Source organism: Biomphalaria glabrata, chromosome 4, assembly GCF_947242115.1.
Source record: "Biomphalaria glabrata chromosome 4, xgBioGlab47.1, whole genome shotgun sequence".
NCBI lineage: Eukaryota > Metazoa > Mollusca > Gastropoda > Planorbidae > Biomphalaria > Biomphalaria glabrata.
Genome location: NC_074714.1, coordinates 47,328,329 through 47,349,574, shown reverse-complemented (window position 1 = coordinate 47,349,574; position 21,246 = coordinate 47,328,329). Strand labels below are relative to the sequence as shown.

The 21,246-nt window shown below is 38.8% G+C and overlaps 2 protein-coding genes across 2 annotated transcripts in view; one reads left to right on the top strand and one right to left on the bottom strand.

Annotated features, from left to right (window-relative positions):
* Positions 1 to 565: 565 nt before the first annotated feature.
* Positions 566 to 18,634, bottom strand: LOC129925811 (uncharacterized). The gene is made up of 7 exons (XM_056026536.1): positions 18,214 to 18,634; positions 15,368 to 15,566; positions 11,272 to 11,354; positions 9,811 to 10,013; positions 7,930 to 8,035; positions 7,325 to 7,448; positions 566 to 2,923 (listed from the first exon to the last, which is right to left on the bottom strand). The coding sequence occupies exons 1-7, from the start codon at positions 18,500 to 18,502 to the stop codon at positions 1,222 to 1,224; spliced, it is 2,706 nt and encodes a 901-aa protein (XP_055882511.1). The 5' UTR covers positions 18,503 to 18,634; the 3' UTR covers positions 566 to 1,221.
* Positions 5,306 to 21,246, top strand: part of LOC106055008 (wnt inhibitory factor 1-like) — a 165,211-nt gene continuing 149,270 nt past the window's right edge. The window contains exon 1 of the mRNA XM_056026539.1: positions 5,306 to 5,526. The gene's annotated coding sequence lies outside the window, so the exon portion shown is untranslated. The remainder of the gene's footprint in view (positions 5,527 to 21,246) is intronic.

The window sequence follows — 21,246 nt, the reverse complement described above, 5'->3', positions numbered from 1 at the left end:
CTTTTATTAAATCATTTACTGCTAGACTCTTGAGGGGATAACATCGTAATTAGTGACAGACTAGACTGTGGCCCATTCTGTATTAAACGTTTGTCAACGTTGAGTCAGCTTGGTCATTGAGTCTGTGTTCCTGTTAGTACCTTATCTATATTTGTGACGGTGTGCATGATTTTCCAAGAACTCGCGATTGAAATACATTAAACAAAATACGCACGCAGTTAGTCTAATTAAGCATCTTCTAGAAATACTTCAGCTTCATTTGATTTACGGTGGGAAGCGTGGTCGAGAGGCCAAGTGCGCTTGAACTTGGCTTGGCTTGGCTACCTAGAAGGGGGCTCGAGGTTCGACACCCGACTCGTGCAGAGTGTTTACCTAAAGGCAGCACGGAAAACCAACTCCTAAATACCCCTTCCCCCCCCCCCCCCCCCCACTGGTCCACAAATGAGATTGGACCAAAAGCGCTCTGAGCATGCTATAAGCATGAAAGTAGCGCTATATAAAAGCTATAACAATAATACATTTGTTACACAACTCAATATCTAATTCAGTTAAATAACTCAAAACCGGATCAATTAAATAACCCAAATCGTGATCAATCAAATAATGTAACACTTAATTCAATCAACTCAACACCCGATTCAATCAAATAACTTAAACACCTGATCAATCAAATATATGAACACCTGAATTTATCAAATTCTCATATCTTTATGAAGCAATCAAATCAATACATAACTTAATCGAAACATCTAATTCAATCATCCAACTCAACACCAGATTCAATAAAAATAAACCAAAGCCTTATTCAATCAATCTACCAATCACTTTAACATCTGATAGAATCAAATAACTAAAACCCATATTCAGTCAATCATTTCCAAAACGGATTCATTTGTATGCAAAAAAAAAACAAAAAAAAAACCTCATATGATGATTTCTTGAGCTGACTGGATTCGTAATGTCGCGGTGCGCAGCCAACCCATTACCGTTTCATACTATATGCCTGGTCGTGTGGTATGCGCTCTGGACTGTGGGTCAGTTGTCTCGATGGTCCTGGGTTCATATCCTGGCCGATGCCATCCCAGGTCACTCGGAATTAGGACTAGGAAGTAGATCACTTCATCAAATCATGTCAAACATTTTACAAACAAATATCTCCACGTTCTATAATATTCCATGGATAAAGCGTTCATTTAAGATAACAGTAATATCATTAAAATGTTACCGTCTAAACGCGCCGAAAGCACCAAACAATGGCTTGGCTCTGCGGCTTTGACGCGTCTTCTTTAAACTCTTTGACGTACTTGTCACGCTACTGGATCTTGAGGGAGCCTTGGACTGATGGTCTTTCTTGTGCTTGCTCGAGATCTTTTCAAGTTCCCGTTCGCTGCTGTCCGTAGTCCTGGGCTGATGGTCTTTTTTCAGCTTGCTTCCCTTCTTTTTAAGTTCGTGTTCGCTACTGTCCGCAGTCCTGGACTGATGACCTTTCTTGTGCTTGCTTCCCGTCCTTTTAAGTGCGTGTTCGCTGCTGTCCGTAGTCCTGGAATGATGACCTTTCTTGCGCTTGCTCTCCTTTTTTTCAAGTGCGTGTTCGCTGCTGTCCGTAGTCCTGGAATGATGACCTTTCTTGTGCTTGTTTTCCGTTTTTTCAAGTGCGTGTTCGCTGCTGTCCTTGACCGGAGAATGTGTTTTGTGTTTGCGTTTTGGTGATAGGCTTGTCAAGCTTTTGGAGCTGCTGGGAGCCTTAGAATGATGGCCTTTCTTGTGCTTGCTCCCCTTAGATTCTAGTGCGTGGCCACCGGTGCCTGTGTCAGGGGAAACTGTCTTGTGTTTTTGTGTTTTCTCTTTGACTTCGGGAGCAGGCTTTGTAAAACTATCTTTCTTTTGTGTGGCTTCTGTTGTCACATTTTCTGGAGTGGATTCTTCAAGTGGTGCTTTTTTTTTCTTCTTGTGATTAGACTTTCCAACCTGAGGTTTCTGTAGATCTGCTGAAGAGGAAACCTGCTTAGAATCTTTGATCTTTTCTTTTGATTTGGATTTTGGCATTGGTGTCGTTTTCTTGTTATTATCAGAGGAAACATCAGCGTTTGTTTTCACGCATACTTCATCTCCGGCAGTCTTTAAAATATTTTTCTTCCCAAGGTCTTTGTCTGAATCGCTTAAGTTTTCTTTACTACCAGAAGACATTGCTTGCACTTTCATATTTGTAGCCTTATCTGTACTTGCTGCATCTTTTTCTGAATCATCCTTGTTGATATCCTCCATTTCAGAACTGCTTCCGGCATTTGCAGGCTTCTGTTTCTGTTTTTCAGGTATTGGCTTTTTTGTTCCGCTAAATAAATCTTTGAAGGAATCTGATTCTTGTTTTGCCTTTTTCGGAGATTTAGACTGAGACTTTTCTTTAGTCTGAGTTTTGAGCTCGTCTTTGGACGTGTCGTCTTTGATCTGAGTATCGGACGCACCTTTGGCTTGTTCTTTTTTAGGTTGCAGCCCAACCATTTGTTGGTTGTCCTGGTTGGCTTGCATGGGCATGGGCGGATACTGTGCATAGCCGTCTGGGACACAAGTATATGGGCAGTTTTGCGGTGTGGGGGCTATTGAAGACATAGGATACCAATCTGGGACGCACGTGAACGAGGGGTCCTGTGGTACAGCCTGTGGTGGTTGCTGCATATACAACGGCTTGGGTACATTATACCTTGGCAAGGGTACGGTGACTCCTCCAGGGGAGGCTATTCCACCGGGAGAGACTAAGGCACTCGGTGAGGCTGGTGAGGCCAGTGGGGATGGTGACAGTGTCGGCTGATCCTGCATCTGGGCTGCGAAGAGTGGCGATAGAGATGGTTGACCATCAGGGGATGGACAGAAGGCTACTACGTTGGGCGGTGGAGGTATGGTGCCAGACAGTATCAGCGCTCGATACCTGCAAATGAAAATGTCGGAATCAAGAAAGAGTTAAGTTCATTATAGTATAAACTACTAAATTTGTTTAGAAACAGTTAGTTTTGCGATGGTGCTTCACCCCTTTTGATCTGGTCAGCATGGGGATGAGATTTACGTGTTGATGTATGGCCAGCCCAGCTCTTGCTAAGTGTACCGCCCACCCTTTCCTCCAACAATGGAGAGTTGCAGTGTCTGGGGATTACAAATGCCCAACCTATGACTGTAGTTGTGTATTTAGGATTTTTTTTTTTTTTTTTGTCACATGTGAAGTTGCAAAGGTAAAACGTCCTATGTCGAGACATTCAATGTCACAGTGTGGGTTGCACAAATCTCGCGATTAAAAGATCCAGCGATGTCAGAAAATTTTTTTTCTAAAGAAAATTAAAAAAACATTTAAAAAAAAAAATAGTTTTTTTTTTCAAAGATACCCACACGTAGTGAAATCGCATCAATTATTTTATCAATCAAATTGAATGAACTTTTACTAGGTAAACTAACAATAATAAATGTGTGTGCTTGGAAATAGTTCTATTAAATGTCTTTGGTTTAGAACAACTTTCTTGCTTATAAAATGTTGAATGCGCCATGGTCTACAACTTTTATGAACCGATGGAGGGGGGGGGGGGGTTAGTGTCTGGGAGAAGGTTTCGGGGTTCAGTACGTTTTTTTTTTTTTTTCAAAAGGTTTTTTTCTTTTTAAAATTGCTTGAGTCTGAGAACTCGGGTTCTCGGGTCTCCGTGATGGAAGATCTACGCCACTGAGCTATACAAAGTACTTATAAAAATTGAAGGTTTTATAGTCTCAACAGTCTATTGTTGAGAATGACGTAATCCTCTACACAAGGCTTATCTCCTCTTGACTTTGTACATTTCTATATATAGAACTAAATGATTAACTAATTGGCTAGTCCTTTTTATTGCTTCATTTGTTATCATAGACAATAATTCATTGTGCAAAGTTTTAATTCTATCCGAGAATGGGAACAAGAAGAATTAGCGTGTACAAGATTCCACCCAGACAGACAAAGTGAGTTGCTATAAGATTTGTAAAAATTTCCAATAATCCTTGTAGTTGCCAGAAAGGTCTTTATCAAAGACTAAAAAAAAAAAAAAAAAAAGGTATCTTGGCTTTTCATAGTTCATTGTTCATTCTTGGTTACTGTCAGTCTTTTTATCAGTTTATTCTATTCATTCGTTGAAACTTTAGGTACTCCTCCTTTCAGAGCTCTCGATCTCTGGGGCAGATGATGTAAACTTATCTGTTTTTTACATCCGACCTCTTATGAGGGTGTCGTGTAGACAGTACAACGACCAACTGCCTTTACTTGCCAAACGTATTTCCGGTATCCATTAAAACTGTTTGGACTCAAAAGGGGGAAGGGGGATGTCCCAAAAATGACACGAAGATCAAGATGCCAGTTTTCATCGGTATTCGAACTCTGGGCCCCTTGGTTTGGAAAACAAGCGTTTCACCACTCAGCCACCAAGCCCCTATGACAGTTTAAATTTGCGGTGATTTTTTTTTCTTTTGACACTGTGATTTGTTTCATCGTTGGATGGAAATAGTTACCTGTGGCTCGAGCTTACAAACATTTAAAAACTTCGATTAACTTAGTAATTAATATTGCGAATTGTCAGTGCAATTGTTTGAACAATCCGCAAGTATCTGTAATTATAAAGTACAAATATCATACAATTCATATCCGCATTGTACTCTTTTTAGACCTAGGCTTGTTGTATTACTTGTATTAAACATATATTTGGTTAGCGTGGGGGCTGTCATCTAAATCTAGAACATGAGCAGAGCCCTCCCCCCCCCCCCCCCTCAATGCTTGTCATGCAATGTTCAAATAGTGAACTGTCGTAAGATTTAAGGTTATGATGTAATAACACTCAAGTTTGTTATAAATTATTAAATACCGGACTACATGCAGGGGGGGAAGATTCTGTGAGAATTTAGGTGGCACTGGTCTATAATTGGAACCAGGTCACGGCTGACAAGAAATGTGACAGGTCATGTGAATAAAACAAAAAGTGACACGGCGAAATTCTCTCTCCCATCTTGAACTGTGCCATTTTGTTGTCTGTTTGTCCGACCTTTTGCTGGGCACGTCACACTCACGTTCTCTTTAGCTCTTTGTGGAGTGGGGTTATTTCAGGCGCAGTGTGGTTATTTCAGGCGCAGTGTGGTTATTTCATGCGCTGTGTGGTTATTTCAGGGGCAGTGTGGTTATTTCATGCGCTGTGTGGTTATTTCAGGGGCAGTGTGGTTATTTCATGCGCTGTGTGGTTATTTCAGGGGCAGTGTGGTTATTTCAGGCGCTGTGTGGTTATTTCAGGGGCAGTGTGGTTATTTCAGGCGCAGTGTGGTTATTTCATGCGCTGTGTGGTTATTTCAGGGGCAGTGTGGTTATTTCAGGGGCTGTGTGGTTATTTCAGGCGCTGTGTGGTTATTTCAGGGGCAGTGTGGTTATTTCAGGCGCTGTGTGGTTATTTCAAGCGCTGTGTGGTTATTTCAGGCGCTGTGTGGTTATTTCAAGCGCTGTGTGGTTATTTCAGGCGCTGTGTGGTTATTTCATCTGGTGTAAGTATCGTGAGTTGAATATGAAAATCTAATTTAATTTAATTATCTATCTATCAATCTATCAATCTATCAATCTATCTATCTATCTATCTATCTATCTATCTATCTATCTATCTATCTATCTATCTATCTATCTATCTATCTATCTGTCTGTCTGTCTGTCTGTCTGTCTTTCTGTCTGACTTCCCACCCACCCATTGATCTATCTATCTATCTATCTATCTATCTATCTATCTATCTATCTATCTATCTATCTATCTATCTATCTATCTATCTATCTGTCAGCCTGCCAATCAGTCTGTCAAGCTATAAATCTTTCTCGTTCATTACATCTGTTCCTGTCATCAAAGATTTGACATGACCGGCCGCTCCAACGGACTTCATCTCATTTGTCGGACAGAACGTAGCAAGCCAAAGACATGTCTCTGTCCACAGGAGTTCTGGGAGTGTCATTATTTTTCTATATTGGTCTATTTATTACATTTTTTGTCTGATAATCTTTTCTTTTTAGTGGCTCTAACACCGTACCGGCTAAGTTAATGCGTTTTCCTAATATAATTATGTCTAGATGCTTGTTACAACAAAAAATCGCATGTTCTAACTACAGAAATGTATTCCAGGGATTACCAGCACCTTACAACTGGGGGGAGGGGGGGCGTTGTTCTGGACGTACACTTATGTACATTTTAAAATATATTACAGAACAGTTTCTATAGATATATATATCAAGAGGTCACACTAAAGTGAGAAAAAGTATTCTTTTTTTATTTTTATTCTATTATTAGAGGAGGCGCAGTGGAAAAGCTATTGGCTCCTGAACCATCGGTTCCGGGTTAGAATCCCGGTGAAGACAGGGATTTTTATTTTGAAATTTTCGAGCGCCTTTGAGTCTAATGGGTACCTAGCATTAATTGGAGAAAAGGTCGTTATGCTGGACAGTTACTTTCAGTGACCCACGGTTAACGAGGGTGTCATTGGGCCAGCATGTACAGTAACCGGTTGATGGTCTTGTAGATGTTACCGAAGAAGCTAAAGCTAACAAATGATCAAATTTGGATTAGGACGTATGCCTTTTACTGAAAGGGAAAAACGTCAAGATTGTTCTGGGTTCGAACCCCTGTCTAACGTTATTCCCTACCATAGTGTGGAAGATTTGAGGTAGAGTGTAATAAATCCAGTACTCAAGTTAGTGTGATAGCGAAACGAAGGGGAAAGGGAGGTAATCGCGTTAATGGTCATCTTGATTATACCTCAACAGATTATTGCCCTTTATTTGACAAACCCAATGGTACCTTGTTTCTTGCCCACAATTTGTTCTAAAATTTCGGTATATAATAGATATTGCATAATACTTTCAATGCATTTGTGAAATCACGATTCAGTGCAAATATGTATATTAAAAACTTAAAACAGTCATACTTTAAACAAAAGTTTTTATGTCAAATAATAAATTAAATGTAAATATTGAAGTAGGTAAAGTTAATCCCCTTATATAATGTGTCTACATCGGCCGAGAGTCCTCACACGATAAAGATGTAAAAAGTGGATTTTTATTAAAGCTTTCGATGAAGTGTAGAAGCCTCCGCATACTTAAATCCGGCCCTGTCCCCGAGTCCACTCAACTCTAATGGGAACCCGAAATTAGTTGGGAATAGTAAAGGCAGCTGGTCTTTGCTCGTTAACCAATCCTCATAGAAAAAAATGACCTTTATATCATCTCCCCCCCCCCACACACACACAAAAAGGCCATAAGGGGTCAGAGATAGTAAGACCTATTTACATTGTCCAGAGAACAGACCTGTACATGTTCAATATTGCCTCAATGCCTTCAGGTCCAGTGAAGAGCTGCAGGTTAGGCTCCACGTATGTGATGATGTCGATTGGGTTGATGTACACGTAGCGGACGCAGTTTAAGAGTTTACCTTGAAGACAAAGCAGACAGAGAAACGTTAAAATAACACTATGTACGAAAAATACTCTAGTTTGTATCTACCAGCGTCTACTAGGCAATGTCCATCACCCAGTACCCAGCAGAATGTAGCTATCAGCGCCCACTAGATAAGTATGTACCAGCGTCTACTAGGCAATGTCCAGTACCCACCAGTCTGTATCTATAAGCGTCCAACAGATACGTATCTACCAGCATCTACTAGAGCTCTAGGCAGTGTCCATCACAAGAGAAAAAGGTAACCTAAATAGACCCTCGGTGGACGAAGGCTTTGTCTACATTAGATGCTGCAAAATGTGCAGGTCGCAATTGGGTTTGCGTGGTCATGTAAAATTCTGCATTGATCCTTAATTTTGGGAATGGAAGACGACGCCCTTATTATTATGTTGCTTTTCTATTTTGTAAACGCTTATTATGAATGTTACTAAGCGGCAAATACCAGGGGTATGGCCTACCTGCGTCAGATAGTCTCTGCATCTTATTGTAATCTATCCAATTAATGGCGGCGAAAAATATTTCCAGCTCGTTATCCACATTCAGATTATTGTCTTGGAGAAACATCTGGTCAAAGAAAAGAGCAAACAAATTATTTTTTTTTTTTTTTTTTTTTTTTTTTGCAATTGAAAACATTGAGTAATAAATTAAAAAAAAAAAGTATCGTCTGCAACAGTCAGACATCATAAGACAAGGTCAAAAAATTAAGCGGGGAAAAAATATGTCTATTGGACATCTTATAATACAGAACGGGACCCACTTACAATGACAATGTGACTTCTCACGACCTACTTACCATGACAATGTGATATCTCATGACCTAGTTATGACAATGTAGTATCTCATAACCTACTTACCATGACAATGTGATACATTTTTACTAGGACAGTGTGATATAACTTTCTTACCATGAGAATATGATTTCATGACCTACTTGCATGGCAATGCGACTTAACATACTTAAAATGTCACTGTGATACTAGATGTCTAACTTACTATGACCAATTTTATATGTCATGACCTAATAGCCATGACAACCATAGACTGCTAAAAAAAAATAATTTGTCATTGATGGTCCATTGCATCAGTGGATTAAGGATTTTCTGATAAGGAGAGAACAAACTAATAATAAATGGCCAACACCAATAACAGTAAACTCAGATGTACCTCAAGGAACAGTCTTAGGTCCACTACTATTTTTAATTTACATAAATGATTTACTAAATTGCATTAGTTCAGGAACAAAAGTCAGATGATTTGCAGACGATTGCATAATATATAGAACAATAAAAACAACACAAGATACAGACATTTTTCAAAAAGAATTAGATGAATTACAGAAATGGGAATCAAATTTGAGCATGTCTTTCCACCCAGAACAATGTCATTTATTAAAAGTAACAAAAAAACTAAAATAAATTAATTCCACTTATCTTATTCATGGTAAACCGGTAACACAGACTAAACAAGCAAAATACCTAGGTGTTATAATAAATGACAAACTGTCATGGAATCCACATATTGATGAAACTATATATTAAAAAAAACAAAGCATTAGGATTTATTAAAAGAAATTTCTATCAATAAAATAAGAACATACAACTAAAATATTATTGAACTTTGGTTAGGCCAATAATAGAATATGCATCCTCAACTCAAGTAAATATTAAGAAACTGGAACAGACACAAAATAGAGCAGAAGATTCATAACTAACGAATATTCACATTTGAATGAGTAACACCTTTATTAAACTCACCATATTTAGAAAGCCTTCAGGACAGAAGACTCAAAAGTAAAGTAGCAATTATACATAAAACACTGAACCATAATCTTCAAATACAAAAACAAAATCTAATAAAATACTCAGAAAGACACAAAGATAAAGGCATATTCCTCGTTCCATATGCTAGGACAAATTTGTACAAATGCTCCTTCTTCCCTAGTGCTATTAGAGCATGGAATGGGTTGCCTGTGCCAGCCAGGAAAACCAGTGACTTGGCAGACTTTAAGTCATTGGTTAACATGCATGGCTAAAGACATGACGCGTAGGACGTAATCATCTTCTTTTTTGAAGTAACGTCTGTATTATATAAGATAAGATAAGACCTAAGTATCATAATAATGCGATATCACATGAGGTTTTGACCATGGCAATGCGATATTTCCTTATCTAACTAGTATGGCAATGTAATATCTATTTGGCGTGACAATATGTGACTTGGCGATGATTCGTGACCTACTTAACAGAGCTATAAATATTCTTTGACAAGTACTTATCATTAGAATTTAAGGTCATTGTATATTTTATTTATCTAGAAATATGATCTATGGACCTATTTACCATGACGACATCTGCTGGAAGGGACAGGAACTCTTTTGTCCTGGAGATGCAGATAAAATTGGCGCGAATTTGGTCTAGCAGCCTATCCATGACGTCATAGAGTTCAAATTTGGCAGCGATCAGATAGTTGGTGATGATAGTTCTGTAGTCGCAGGACAGGAGAGCGAACTTGCAGCTATCCACCATAGCTGTGTTTGAGGCATCTGACACGTGAGACAATTTGATATAGCATCTTAAGAATAATTAGAAAATACTGTTCTTAATAAAGGGAACTATTTAGACGTACTGAGGTGAAATTCGTTAAGGATAGGAACTCATAGCAACCTCTTTGGAATTAATGGCTACCGAGAAAGACGTCGGGAATGTGGCTCTCGCCATGCTTATGCCTAAAGGCTCCTCAACTCTGGATTGCGTAGCACTTATGACATATGCACCTATGTTGGGGTATTTCCTAGATCAATGTTTCTCAAACTTGTTCTCGAATGGAATACTTCGCACATTCTTTAGTCTTTAGCGGAACACTTTGTTTATTGTTTATTTTTATTTAGATTAATTCACGTGGTCTTCTAGTTAATTATTCCAAAAGTTCGTAGAACATCTTTTCAAGCCTTGCGGGTTCCGTGGAACACAGTTTGGGAAACACTGCCTTAGATATTCAAGATGTGTTTACATCTGATGTGGCGAAATATGCAGGTCGCGACTGGGTTTGCGAGGTCATGTAAAGCATTGCACTTCTCCTTAATCTTCGGAATCGAAGACATTGCCTTATTTACCTTGGTAACGATCATTTGTATTTGAATGCAGGATGTGAGGATGTCTTGATGTTACTATAAGATTGTGTTGATCACACAATGCGTTTCTGATGTTATAATTTAGTGTAGATTTCTATTTCAAACAGTTACTGAACACTCAAATAATATCACTATGCCGGAGTGTAAACTATTCATTTAAACAACGAAGACTCTTCAACAATAAATGCAAAGCTTTAATTCTGAAACTAGGAATAGCTTTAAATAAAATAAACACACTGTACAATACAACTAAATGAAACAAGTTTAACTCTCTTCGTTCCAGCTCATCACTACAACTGACTTTCCCTGTTCTTTCAAAGACTTTTCATTAATCTTTTCATACTATCCTGAAAAACAATCAACCTCGCTCCTTTTATGAAATTAACTTGCCCGCTTGTGTTCCAAGAAAGCATGCCTGTTGCAAGAACGCGTCGACAGTTAACCTTGACCTTGCTCTGCCGGCACTTGCAGAAAACTAAAAATAAACTTAATGCAATAGCTGCTTTATGCTACGTGACATACTTCTACATTGGCGTTTATGAAGAACGTTATCGAAATTACACAATAACATCTTGACGCACTTTATCTGTAAGAATTATTTAACGTCCATGACCTGTGACCAGCATTCACCAGCTTGACCACGTAATAAACTACTAAGTAAGCTACTTACATGTCGCTGCCAGAGAGAGTAGGATGTCGATTTGACATGAATTCAAGACCAGCTGCTCATCCTGCATGTCAACTGGAGGACACCTATTGGAAGACAATTTATGTTTTACTCTCTCTCTCTCTCTCTCTCTCTCTGTCTCTCTCTCTCTCTCTGTCCCTCTCTCTCTCTCTCTCTGTCCCTCTCTCTCTCTCTCTCTGTCCCTCTCTCTCTCTGTCCCTCTCTCTCTCTCTCTCTCTCTCTCTCTCTGTCCCTCTCTCCCTCTCTCTCTCTCTCTCTCTCTCTCTCTGTCTCTCTTTCCCTGTCGATCAAAAAATTAATGATTTATTTTCTGCAAGCTGTAGAGAGTGTAGGCCCTACTTAAGTGTTTTGTTCGCCTGGTGTCATTGAGCTTTCTTAAGTGTAGTTTTGAACGTCAAAGTCTCGTTGTCACTAGCTTGACCAGTTACTCTAACTAGGTTGGTGCTCACCCTCCCTTGGTTTTCGTGGTTTCATCGCCGCTGCTTTCTCGACTAATTCACTAATCACGAAAAGTTAGGCACTAATCTAAGTACGATTTTTTTCTGGAAACTCGATGTCTATACGGATACAAGATGGAAAGTTCCAACGACAGTGTGGCCAAGAGTGACCAGATCTGAATGACAAAGCAACTTCATTCTATCATAGCAATCAGAGAGATGTTTGATGTTAAGTATTATTCAAACGAAACTTAGAAAAAGTATAAACAGGGGGAAATAAGAATACTCGGAGTCAGTTGTTATGTTGTTGTTGTGTTTAATTTCAAAACTGTAACTGTAGATTTATTATTTAAATTTATTTCTATCGCGTCAATTCAACCTGTGTGTATATTTATTAAGCAACTCAAAATGTGTAGCTATCAAAATATTCAATATTCTAAATTATTATAATCTGTGAATTCTACTCAAGATGACTCGAGTTACGCTAGAATCTTAGTGACAATACATTTACAATACTATAATGTAATAACCAAACAAAGTGAGAGTCACTTGATTGATTTGAGACGCCTATTCCTGTAAATTGGGAGGCGCGGTGACTTAGTGGTAAAGCGCTTGGGCTCCAAACCGGAGGGTCCCGGGTTCGAATCCTGGTGAAGACGGGGATTTTTTTTTTTCGGGATCCACCCAGCTCAAATGGGTTCCTGACATTAGTTGGCTTAAAGTAAAGACGGTTGGTCATTGTGCTGGCCACATGACACCCTAGTTAACCGTGAGCCACAGAAACAGAAGACCAATACATCACATCATCTGCTCTATAGATCGCATGGTCTGAAAGAAGTTCTTTTCTTTTGGATTCTTGCAAGCTGAATAAAAATATCTTTTAATTAGTGTTTTAAAAAAACAACAACATTGTCCTCTATAGAAATTATGGAACTCAAATGTGTCATTCGTTAGACATATGATGACCTTATTGCATGCACCGATTGGAAAACAAAAAATAGTAAGGGTTAAATCATGTGAGAGTTTCACATTTAGTGTAAGACTCGACCTATTGTGCTGCCAACTTTAAATTCAAAAGAAATGGTCCCTGTAACTAGACATTCAGGTGAAAAACAGATAAGTGAAGGACTAAATACAGTCGTTAAAGTTTTCACATTGACAGCTCAGAAGACTGGGGAGATAATTAGATTGTTTGGAAATTGTCTTTGAAGACTTTCGTGTTCGGACTTACAAATTGATGGGGTTATTCTATTTTTTCTCTCCAACATTTACGGGTGGATGGTGTCTTGATATAGTCACATTCTATTTCAATGCCAATGTAGATTTATATGATGTAGAACGGGTCGGCCTTAAATGAATAGAGGCCCTAGACGAAATGAATTTGGTGGCCCCAAATGAAGTAAAAAAAAAAAAAAAAAACTAAAATTGCATAATTTATTAAAATCCTAGAGTACTCCAACAATAGCATTAAGGACAAGTTTCGCTTGTTGTCCTGTGCTTTATAAAAAGGTATCTGAGCTCCAATATTGTCTACTAACCTATATTAATCACACACTATTTCCAAGACAAAATGATATTTCAAATCACCCTAAGAAAAAGGCTTCCTAAGCGCCAAGAAGAGACTTAATCTAAATGAATGACAAGTCTGGCGCAGTGCGTGGCTACCACCGACCACGCCGGGACACCATCTCCAATAATCAGTGTAGAGCACGGAAACGTTGGCGTGTCCAGACCTGACCAAAGTCATCTGTTGTCAGACAATCAAGGTAATGGGGGCGCTCTCCTGTGTACTGAGATCGTGAGATGAAGACCTACGTCCATCAGACTTTGGCTTCGTGACTCAAATCATAACATCGACATGTCACGTGGTTTAGTAGGGAGGAGAACCAATATCAATATATATATATGGTGACCGGTCATCCTTGGTCACTTCAACCCCGGTCATTTCATCCCCAATTAAATATTATTTTCTTAGTCATTGTGTAATTATGCTGTTAAGACTTTGCCTTTAAGCCCTCATTTCATCTAGTATATAAATATGTTTATTTAGAATACTTTTTGATATTTTAGGCATATTATTAGAGTGTAAATAGTGTTCCTCCTACTCTCTTCAGACTTGTTGAGAAATGAAAAGAATGTATTTCAATAAGTAGATGTATTGTAATGCGGAGTTTGTATTTAGTTATAATGTTTCTGTTTGTTGTAGGGGATGTCAATATTATCCTGCGCATAGTGCGTGATGTAATGATCAAAGTCCAAGGTGTGGTGGAAGTAGGGAAAGTCTTTTGAGAGATAGAAGTACGATTTGAATAATTATGTTCATGCCGCTCTGCGCTCACAATTTAACATCAAAGTCCAAAGTGTGGTGGAAGTAGTGGAAATCTTTTGAGAGATGAGAACGATTAGAATACTTATGATCTTGCCGCTGATAACTTATCTCCTGAAGGCCATCTTTCACTTTATTTGTCAATAGTTTTTTCTTAAATAGGAGCGAGTCATTTCAAACCCTGATAGAACGTTTTATTTATTCTAATAAAAGCTGACTGCAAGAAATACGCAACACTGGCCAAGAAATTACAAATGAATCGTCTTCTGTACCTACTAGCAATAGCCTATCTTATTGATTTCAATTAACACGCAAAATTTTTTTTTACATTAGCTCTATATCTATAGATATAATTGTTTATATTTCGTGACATTATATTCTATTCTTATTTATTAATGTTAATTCTTTTTGTCATGTAATATATGAAATCTCGCTAATTTCATAAATTTTACAATTACTATTTGATGGATTAAAGGATGAAATGACCAGGGGATGAAATGACCAGGGGATGAAATGACCGGGGATGAAATGACCAGGGATGAAGTAAAGTAGAATGTAAGGAGTATGTATGTTCCGAATAGAAATTAAAATCGTTTGACCAATCTTGATGAAACTTTGCACAAATGTTCCTTGGGTGCTAACTGGAACCGTGACGTATGTATAGTTGCCCTGAAACAAACTAAAAGACTCTAAAAAAAAAGGTGCCCAAATCTATGAAAGTATTAGTATTTGATGTTTACCATGTTTATATCGAAAGGATCTAGATCTAATTTTTAAAACTTCACTTTGCACAGATAGTTTTTTACTTTGACACATGAAAATACAAAATATAGATTATTGATTTCATTATTTAATAAAATTAACCTTCAAATTTGTGTTTCAAAAGCATTTTTACATAAATTCAAATTTGTTTTTCTACAAGCAAATGTTTTTATTTGAAAAAAGGGATTTAGGTCGATTAGCTAATCTGATAGCTCCATTCATACTATTTTTACATTCACGCATTCGCTATACTTAATCATTATTATTTTGTTTAATTGTTTACAAAACACTCTCTCGACAGTGATACGCAAATTAAGACCCGCGGGCAACATATGGCTAGTATATATATATATATATATATATATATATGTAGAGAGAGAGAAAGAGAGGGAGATTGAGCCGTTACTAGGGGTATGTTGTCCTACAAATAGTCGAGGTAAGAATATTATATTCTACACTGCTTAAGGTGCACATAAATTATCATATACTTACAAAATTGGTCTATTTAGTAGGTCAATTCGTTCGAGTCATGCAATTAAAAAAAGTCACTTACCTTAAAAATGGTACATTCATGTAGAAATCACCACAGCCCCTGCTGTTGGCGTACGGCAATACAGGCTCTTGCATCATAAACTGGCTACCTTGTGTGATTTGATTTGTCGTGGGCTGACCGTCGGTCCACCAACCATCTTGATGTTGGTCACACTGGGCAGAGTGACAGTTCATACTGGGATAGTCCATGCATTTCGACTCTGTTCAGATAGTGACAACACTATTGTTCAAAGAGTGACAGCACTATTGTTCAAAGAGTGACAGCACTATTGTTCAGATAGGGACCGAGCGATAATGAACATGATCATGTATTTATTACTTTGTTTTACTTGATACGCCCATGACCCATTCCTAGAACCGCTCCCATTATTTTCCTTTGGTAAAACATCCAGCTTCTTCTTTGATCAAATACAAACAAAACTGTCTTGACTTTTGGCCTAATACTTGAACATAGATTGACTCTGGAATTAAACACAATTGCATTGTATGCTTGGGTCGGACTGGCTAATGCCCTGCTGGACCGCCCCTGAATGGAATGATATGAATAAGAAGAATGAGAATAAGCCCTGTACAAGATTTTATAATGTTCTCTTATAAAAGCAGCTCATGGAGTGCTTGCCATCCATACATCCCTGTGGTACTACAGCCCATGGAGGGCTCTGGCCTGCTCTAGCTCATTTTTCCATTCTGCTCTATTCAGGGTTTTGCGTCTCCATGCCCGAACCCTTAGCTGTTGTATATCTGCTTCTACATCATCAAGCAACCGTGCTCCCGGTCTGCCTTTAGAACGCCTGCTTTTTTGTTTTTTGCCAGTGAACAATTTTTATTTTTCTGTTCCCGGCATTCTCTGGCAACGTAATTTTTTAATTTCCGTTTCCGTTTCTATGGAGAGGTTTTCAAATAGCCACGGAGTGCCTCACCTTTTATAAAACAAATATTTTACATTCTTTATAGTATCCAATTGTTTTACGTGCATCACATGGGACGACAAAGATGAAGATAATCTACATCATTGGTTCCCAAAATTTTTTTGTCTCGTAGACCCCTGGGGGTCTATATAGACCACTTTGGGAATCACTGATTTACATCCTAGCCAAAACCTCCCACATGAGGATGTCAGGGGGCACTGGGACGACCGAACGACAGTCCAGAGCGTATACTTACTCTACCATGAAACCTAGACATTTCCCGTGTTGATTGATTAGCCTATACCATTATATCGTGTTTCTGAGGAGCCTCTACCTCTCTAAGAGTACAGCCTATCTTTCTTAGAGTCCTATAAAATTATCAGTTTTAGTAGTGAAACCCTAAAATCCTTTTACCACCTTAGCCTGCGTTACATGTGAACGTTTCAATAGGGGCTCCACAGTCACACGAAAAAGTGTTCTACGAGATGGTCGTACGATTGAAAGAGACACAAGATTTGATATGTGTTCGGCTTGAAGCAAATTAAAAACGTTTTTTTCTCCAAACCAGATCAATTTGTTTCAGAACAATTTGTTATTTCTCCCACACCCAATGTCAGATCAAGCTGAAATTTTGCAGAATTATCTCTTTTACCTGAGAACACAAAAATTAATGTAAAAAAAAAAGATTAGTTAATTAACTATTGATAATTAATTATTTTTTTTTTTTGGTATCTAGAACCACGGAAATGTACTCGATTGATTTAGAGGTTTAAGTTGAATTAGTCCCCTTGATACTTTGTAGAGAGAAAAGTTTAAAACTAACAAGAGATAACTATATAACCTTCTATTTTCATAAGCACTTCCCTGGCGTGGTGGTTAGTACGTTGGCTCGAGGAGACTTTAGCCTTTTTTTAAATACATGCTACTAAAAAGCGATCATGGTAATATTCACACAGATACTCCCCTTCTTTCTCCCCCCACCCCTTCCCCTTTCCAACTGGTCCAGACAAGTGATAGAATCATAAGGCACTGAGAAAGCTAATAGCATGAAACAAAAACAATGGGTAAAAATATTTCTTATCGCATACATTCAGTATTGTTAGTTTTACATCTATTACAAATGTAATTACATGACTGATCCAAACTAATCATTACAACTACGCTTAATATAGGCTTTGTTTTTTAAAAGTAGGAGGCGCGGTGGATGAGCGGCAAAGCGCTTAGCTTCCGAAATGGGGGTCCCGGGTTCGAATCCTTGTGAAGACTGGGATTTTTTATTTCGGGATCTTGGGGCGCCTCTGAGTCCACCCTCTAATGGGTACTTGACATAATTTGGGGAAAAGTAAAGGCGGTTGGTCGTTGTACTTGCCACATGACAGCCTTGTTCACCGTGGGCCACAGAAACAGATGACCTTTACATCATCTGACCTATAGACCACAACTTTACTTTCTTTACTTTTTAAAAGTATTTTTATTGTTCTTGTTTTTCTTTTACTTGACTATACTGCCTGTGTATTATTAACGTTGTTAATTAATGTATAACAGGAAATTCAAAATAAGATAATGTGTGTATTCTAAGCATACGTGTGTGTCGCGATGTTTCGAAAATTATTGAGAGAATAGGAAATATGCTGAATTGGATTCGTGTGAGAGAGAGAGAGAGAGAGAGAGAGGGGAAAAGAGAGAGAGAGAGAAAGAGAAGGACGGCAAACAGTTGGAGAAATAGAGAAACAAGATGAGGAAGTGATAGAGAAATAGGAAAGATAGAGAAAATTTAGAAAGAGTTTTCACTGAGTTACTCTATTGAAATAGTGTAAATCTAGAACATCTAATGAAATTATTCCCCAACACACTGGACCGGCTCTTAAAATTTCGATAGCCTTTTCTTAAAAGGCCAAGAAAACCCTGCTAAGTTTCGACGACTGACAAACATAATTACCAGGGGCGTATCGCCGTTGCTTGAAGTGATTCTCATTGCAGTCGAGCCAGCTCTCTGTAATTTCCGTGCTGTTCCTGGGGTTGTCTTCCCCTACTTCTGGTCTCCCAGGAGTGGACCTCGTCTCCAGACTCGAGCCTCTATATTTAGATCTGTGGCTACTATGACGTCTATGACCGGACTCAGCGCGGTGATGCCACGATTGCTGGCCACGAGATCGAACGCTAGTTATCGTACAATTATCACCCACTTTAGGCTCCGAAGGCTCAAAGACCTCAGAAACTTCTGGCATGCTTTTGTTCTTTTGTATTACATATTGATATCTAACGAATTGTAATTAACATAAATTGTAATAGTGTGTGCATAGTAAAAGACAGCCATGTTGTTGACATTGTTTGGTCCTAAGGAAATGTTGCTTAGAGAGTTTTTGTATTCACTTCATGAAAACTTGACTTCCGGTTGACTGTAATCTCTTCGCACGCTCTTCGCATAATGATTCTAATGATGCGAAATTTCAAATTCATTGTTTTACTCGTAAAAAAAATATAAAAAAATAAGAATAACCTTTAACCTTTAACCTTTAATAAAAATCGCAGCATTTATCAACTTATGTATTTATTTTATCTTCTTTCTTTCTAAGCATTTTGTCTTCAAAACGATCTCGTAACCCGCAGTGGTGGATATATTCTTTAACATTGTGGCCATGCGGTATGCGCTTCGGAGCCGGTCTTAGGCATAGACAAACTAGGCAGCCGAGTAGGGCCTCCTATTGGTGGGGGCCCTCGCACAATAATAAAGCAAGAACCTTGTCCTTTGTTGGAGAACACTAGGTTTTTAATAAATTGTGTAATTTTAGCTTTTTCGATGTTTGTTTTTAAATGTTTCTATTTTCATTTGGGGAAACTAAATTCACGTTGCCAAGAGCCTCCAATCACCCATGGCCTGCCCTGTTCGGTCAGTCATAATGATGGCCCGAAGTGTGAACTAGATTACATTCCCTGCCACCCTATAGAAGGCTTATGCTAGGACATCTTTATGGCTGAAGGAAAGCCTTAAACTCATAAGACAAACATGCCTGCATTTATCTGCCCTTGTCGTCTGCTCTTCTCTGGGAATCTGAATAAAAATAATAATAGTAACAATATACCCAGGGGCGCAGCTAGAATTTCCTATCATTTGAGGGCCCTGGGGCTTGACGTCTTTAGGGGCCCATGTAATTTGCGTAATATTTAATGTAAAAAAACACTCATTTCGGGGCCTCCCATAAGTGGGGACCGGGGGGGGGTTCAAATTCTCCCCCCCCCCTCCTCCCCCACCCTAGATACGCCACTCAATAAACCCTGTTGTTATATTAACCAAAGAGATAAAGACAAGTGACCTCGCAGACACATTCAAAGCCCTTATCATTCAAAGCCCTAAGCATTCGAAGCCCTAAGCATTCGAAGCCCTAAGCATTCAAAGCCTTAAGCATTCAAAGCCCTAAGGCAACCATTATTACCTGCCAAAGAGCACTACTGCTGCAGACCTGCCACATCATCAGAAAGTTCCTTAACGCACACTGTGAAGGCGACTACAATGAATTCTGTTTCCCTTAAAACGAGGCTCGACCCTGTAAGTGCCAGAGGATGAAAATCTTTTCATCTCCACAATAATAATAATATTCTTTATTAGGAAATTAGTTTTACAATTGTGCATTGCAAATAACAAGCGTTATGAGAGCTAACTATTCATACGATAGCATACAAAACATGTCATATGAACGGAGGCAATCAATGAATGGACCTCCTTCACCAATCGTAAACAAACAACATTTAGCCACGTGGTTCTCTATCTCTTCTATATAATTTACAATCTAATGTTTAATTCATGATGGTTGTCACGTGACAGTTTTTTTTCGTTCTTTTATCAATAAGATCACGTGACTAAATGTTGTTTGTTTACCATTGGTGAATGAGGTCCATTGCTAGTATTTATTTGTATCGGGTGTGTCGTCTGCTGTTCTCTAGGTATCTGATCTCGCAAAGATTGCCCTAGTAGTCAAGATCTGCTGAAACAAAAAACACGCTCAACATTCGCAATGACGTCGTTTTTCTCACAAACTGTCTCAACAATGAAGCAAATCTAGGATACTGTTGCCCAGGCTTTCTACCATGCCCAGTCCTACTTTTCAAATGGTCACCTAAGTATAAAACATGAACATGGTGGGCACGCACGTGACAAGTAAATAAGGGCAAACTTTCATTTTATTTGTAGTGTAGCTAGAATCTTTCGTGATTAAAAATGAAGCTTTGACAATTCAGGTCGAGAGGCTAAGTACGCTTGAACTTGTCTTGGCTACCTACGAAGGGGGCTCGAGGTGCGACACCCGGACCCGAGCAGTTGTGTTTACTGAGCGCCTAAAGGCAGCACGGAAAATCTTCTCCCAGATAACCCCCTCCCCCTCTTTCCCACTGGTCCACAGCTGAGATTGGTCCATAGCGCTCTGAGCAAGCTATAAGCATGAAAGTAGCGCCATATAAAATCTATAATTATTATTATTATCATTACGATTTTATAGCATTAGCAAAAACACAGTTGATTGGGGGTCACCGCATAGTAGGACATTTGATACAAGGGGTCGCGGAATCTAAACGGCTGAGAAGCGCTTTTTAAGTTTACTTTAATATCTTTATGTAGTACAGCTAATGAGGGTAACATACGGACTTTTCGGATCTCATTAATTAATTTATTTATTTTTAAATTCGTAGATGTGACGTCACTCCAGAAGCCGATACCTGGAGGCTGGGTATCAAACGGAAATACAAAGATCAATAGACAGGCAACTAAGTCGGACAGCTCAGCACTGCGGGAGTCCACTAGTCAGACAAGGCTGCTCGCAACAATCGGCTTTACCTCCCTTGTACGCTTGTTGTGGTGAATCCTGACAGACTGGCACTATACAAAATCTCTTGACTGACTTGAAAGAAGGGAGAGAAGAAAAAACACGCTAAAATACTCTAGTAATTAGGGTGAGTAATCTCATCTTGACCCGTCCTG

Excerpts from the sequence above, each read along its gene's own strand:
- LOC129925811 (XM_056026536.1), bottom strand. The coding sequence starts at position 18,502 with ATGCCAGAAGTTTCTGAGGTCTTTGAGCCTTCGGAGCCTAAAGTGGGT. Across the intron at positions 11,355-15,367 it reads ATGAATGTACCATTTTTAAG|GTGTCCTCCAGTTGACATGC; the intron begins GTAAGTGACTTT and ends GTCTTCCAATAG. Across the intron at positions 8,036-9,810 it reads TTCCAGCAGATGTCGTCATG|ATGTTTCTCCAAGACAATAA; the intron begins GTAAATAGGTCC and ends TTCTTTGACCAG.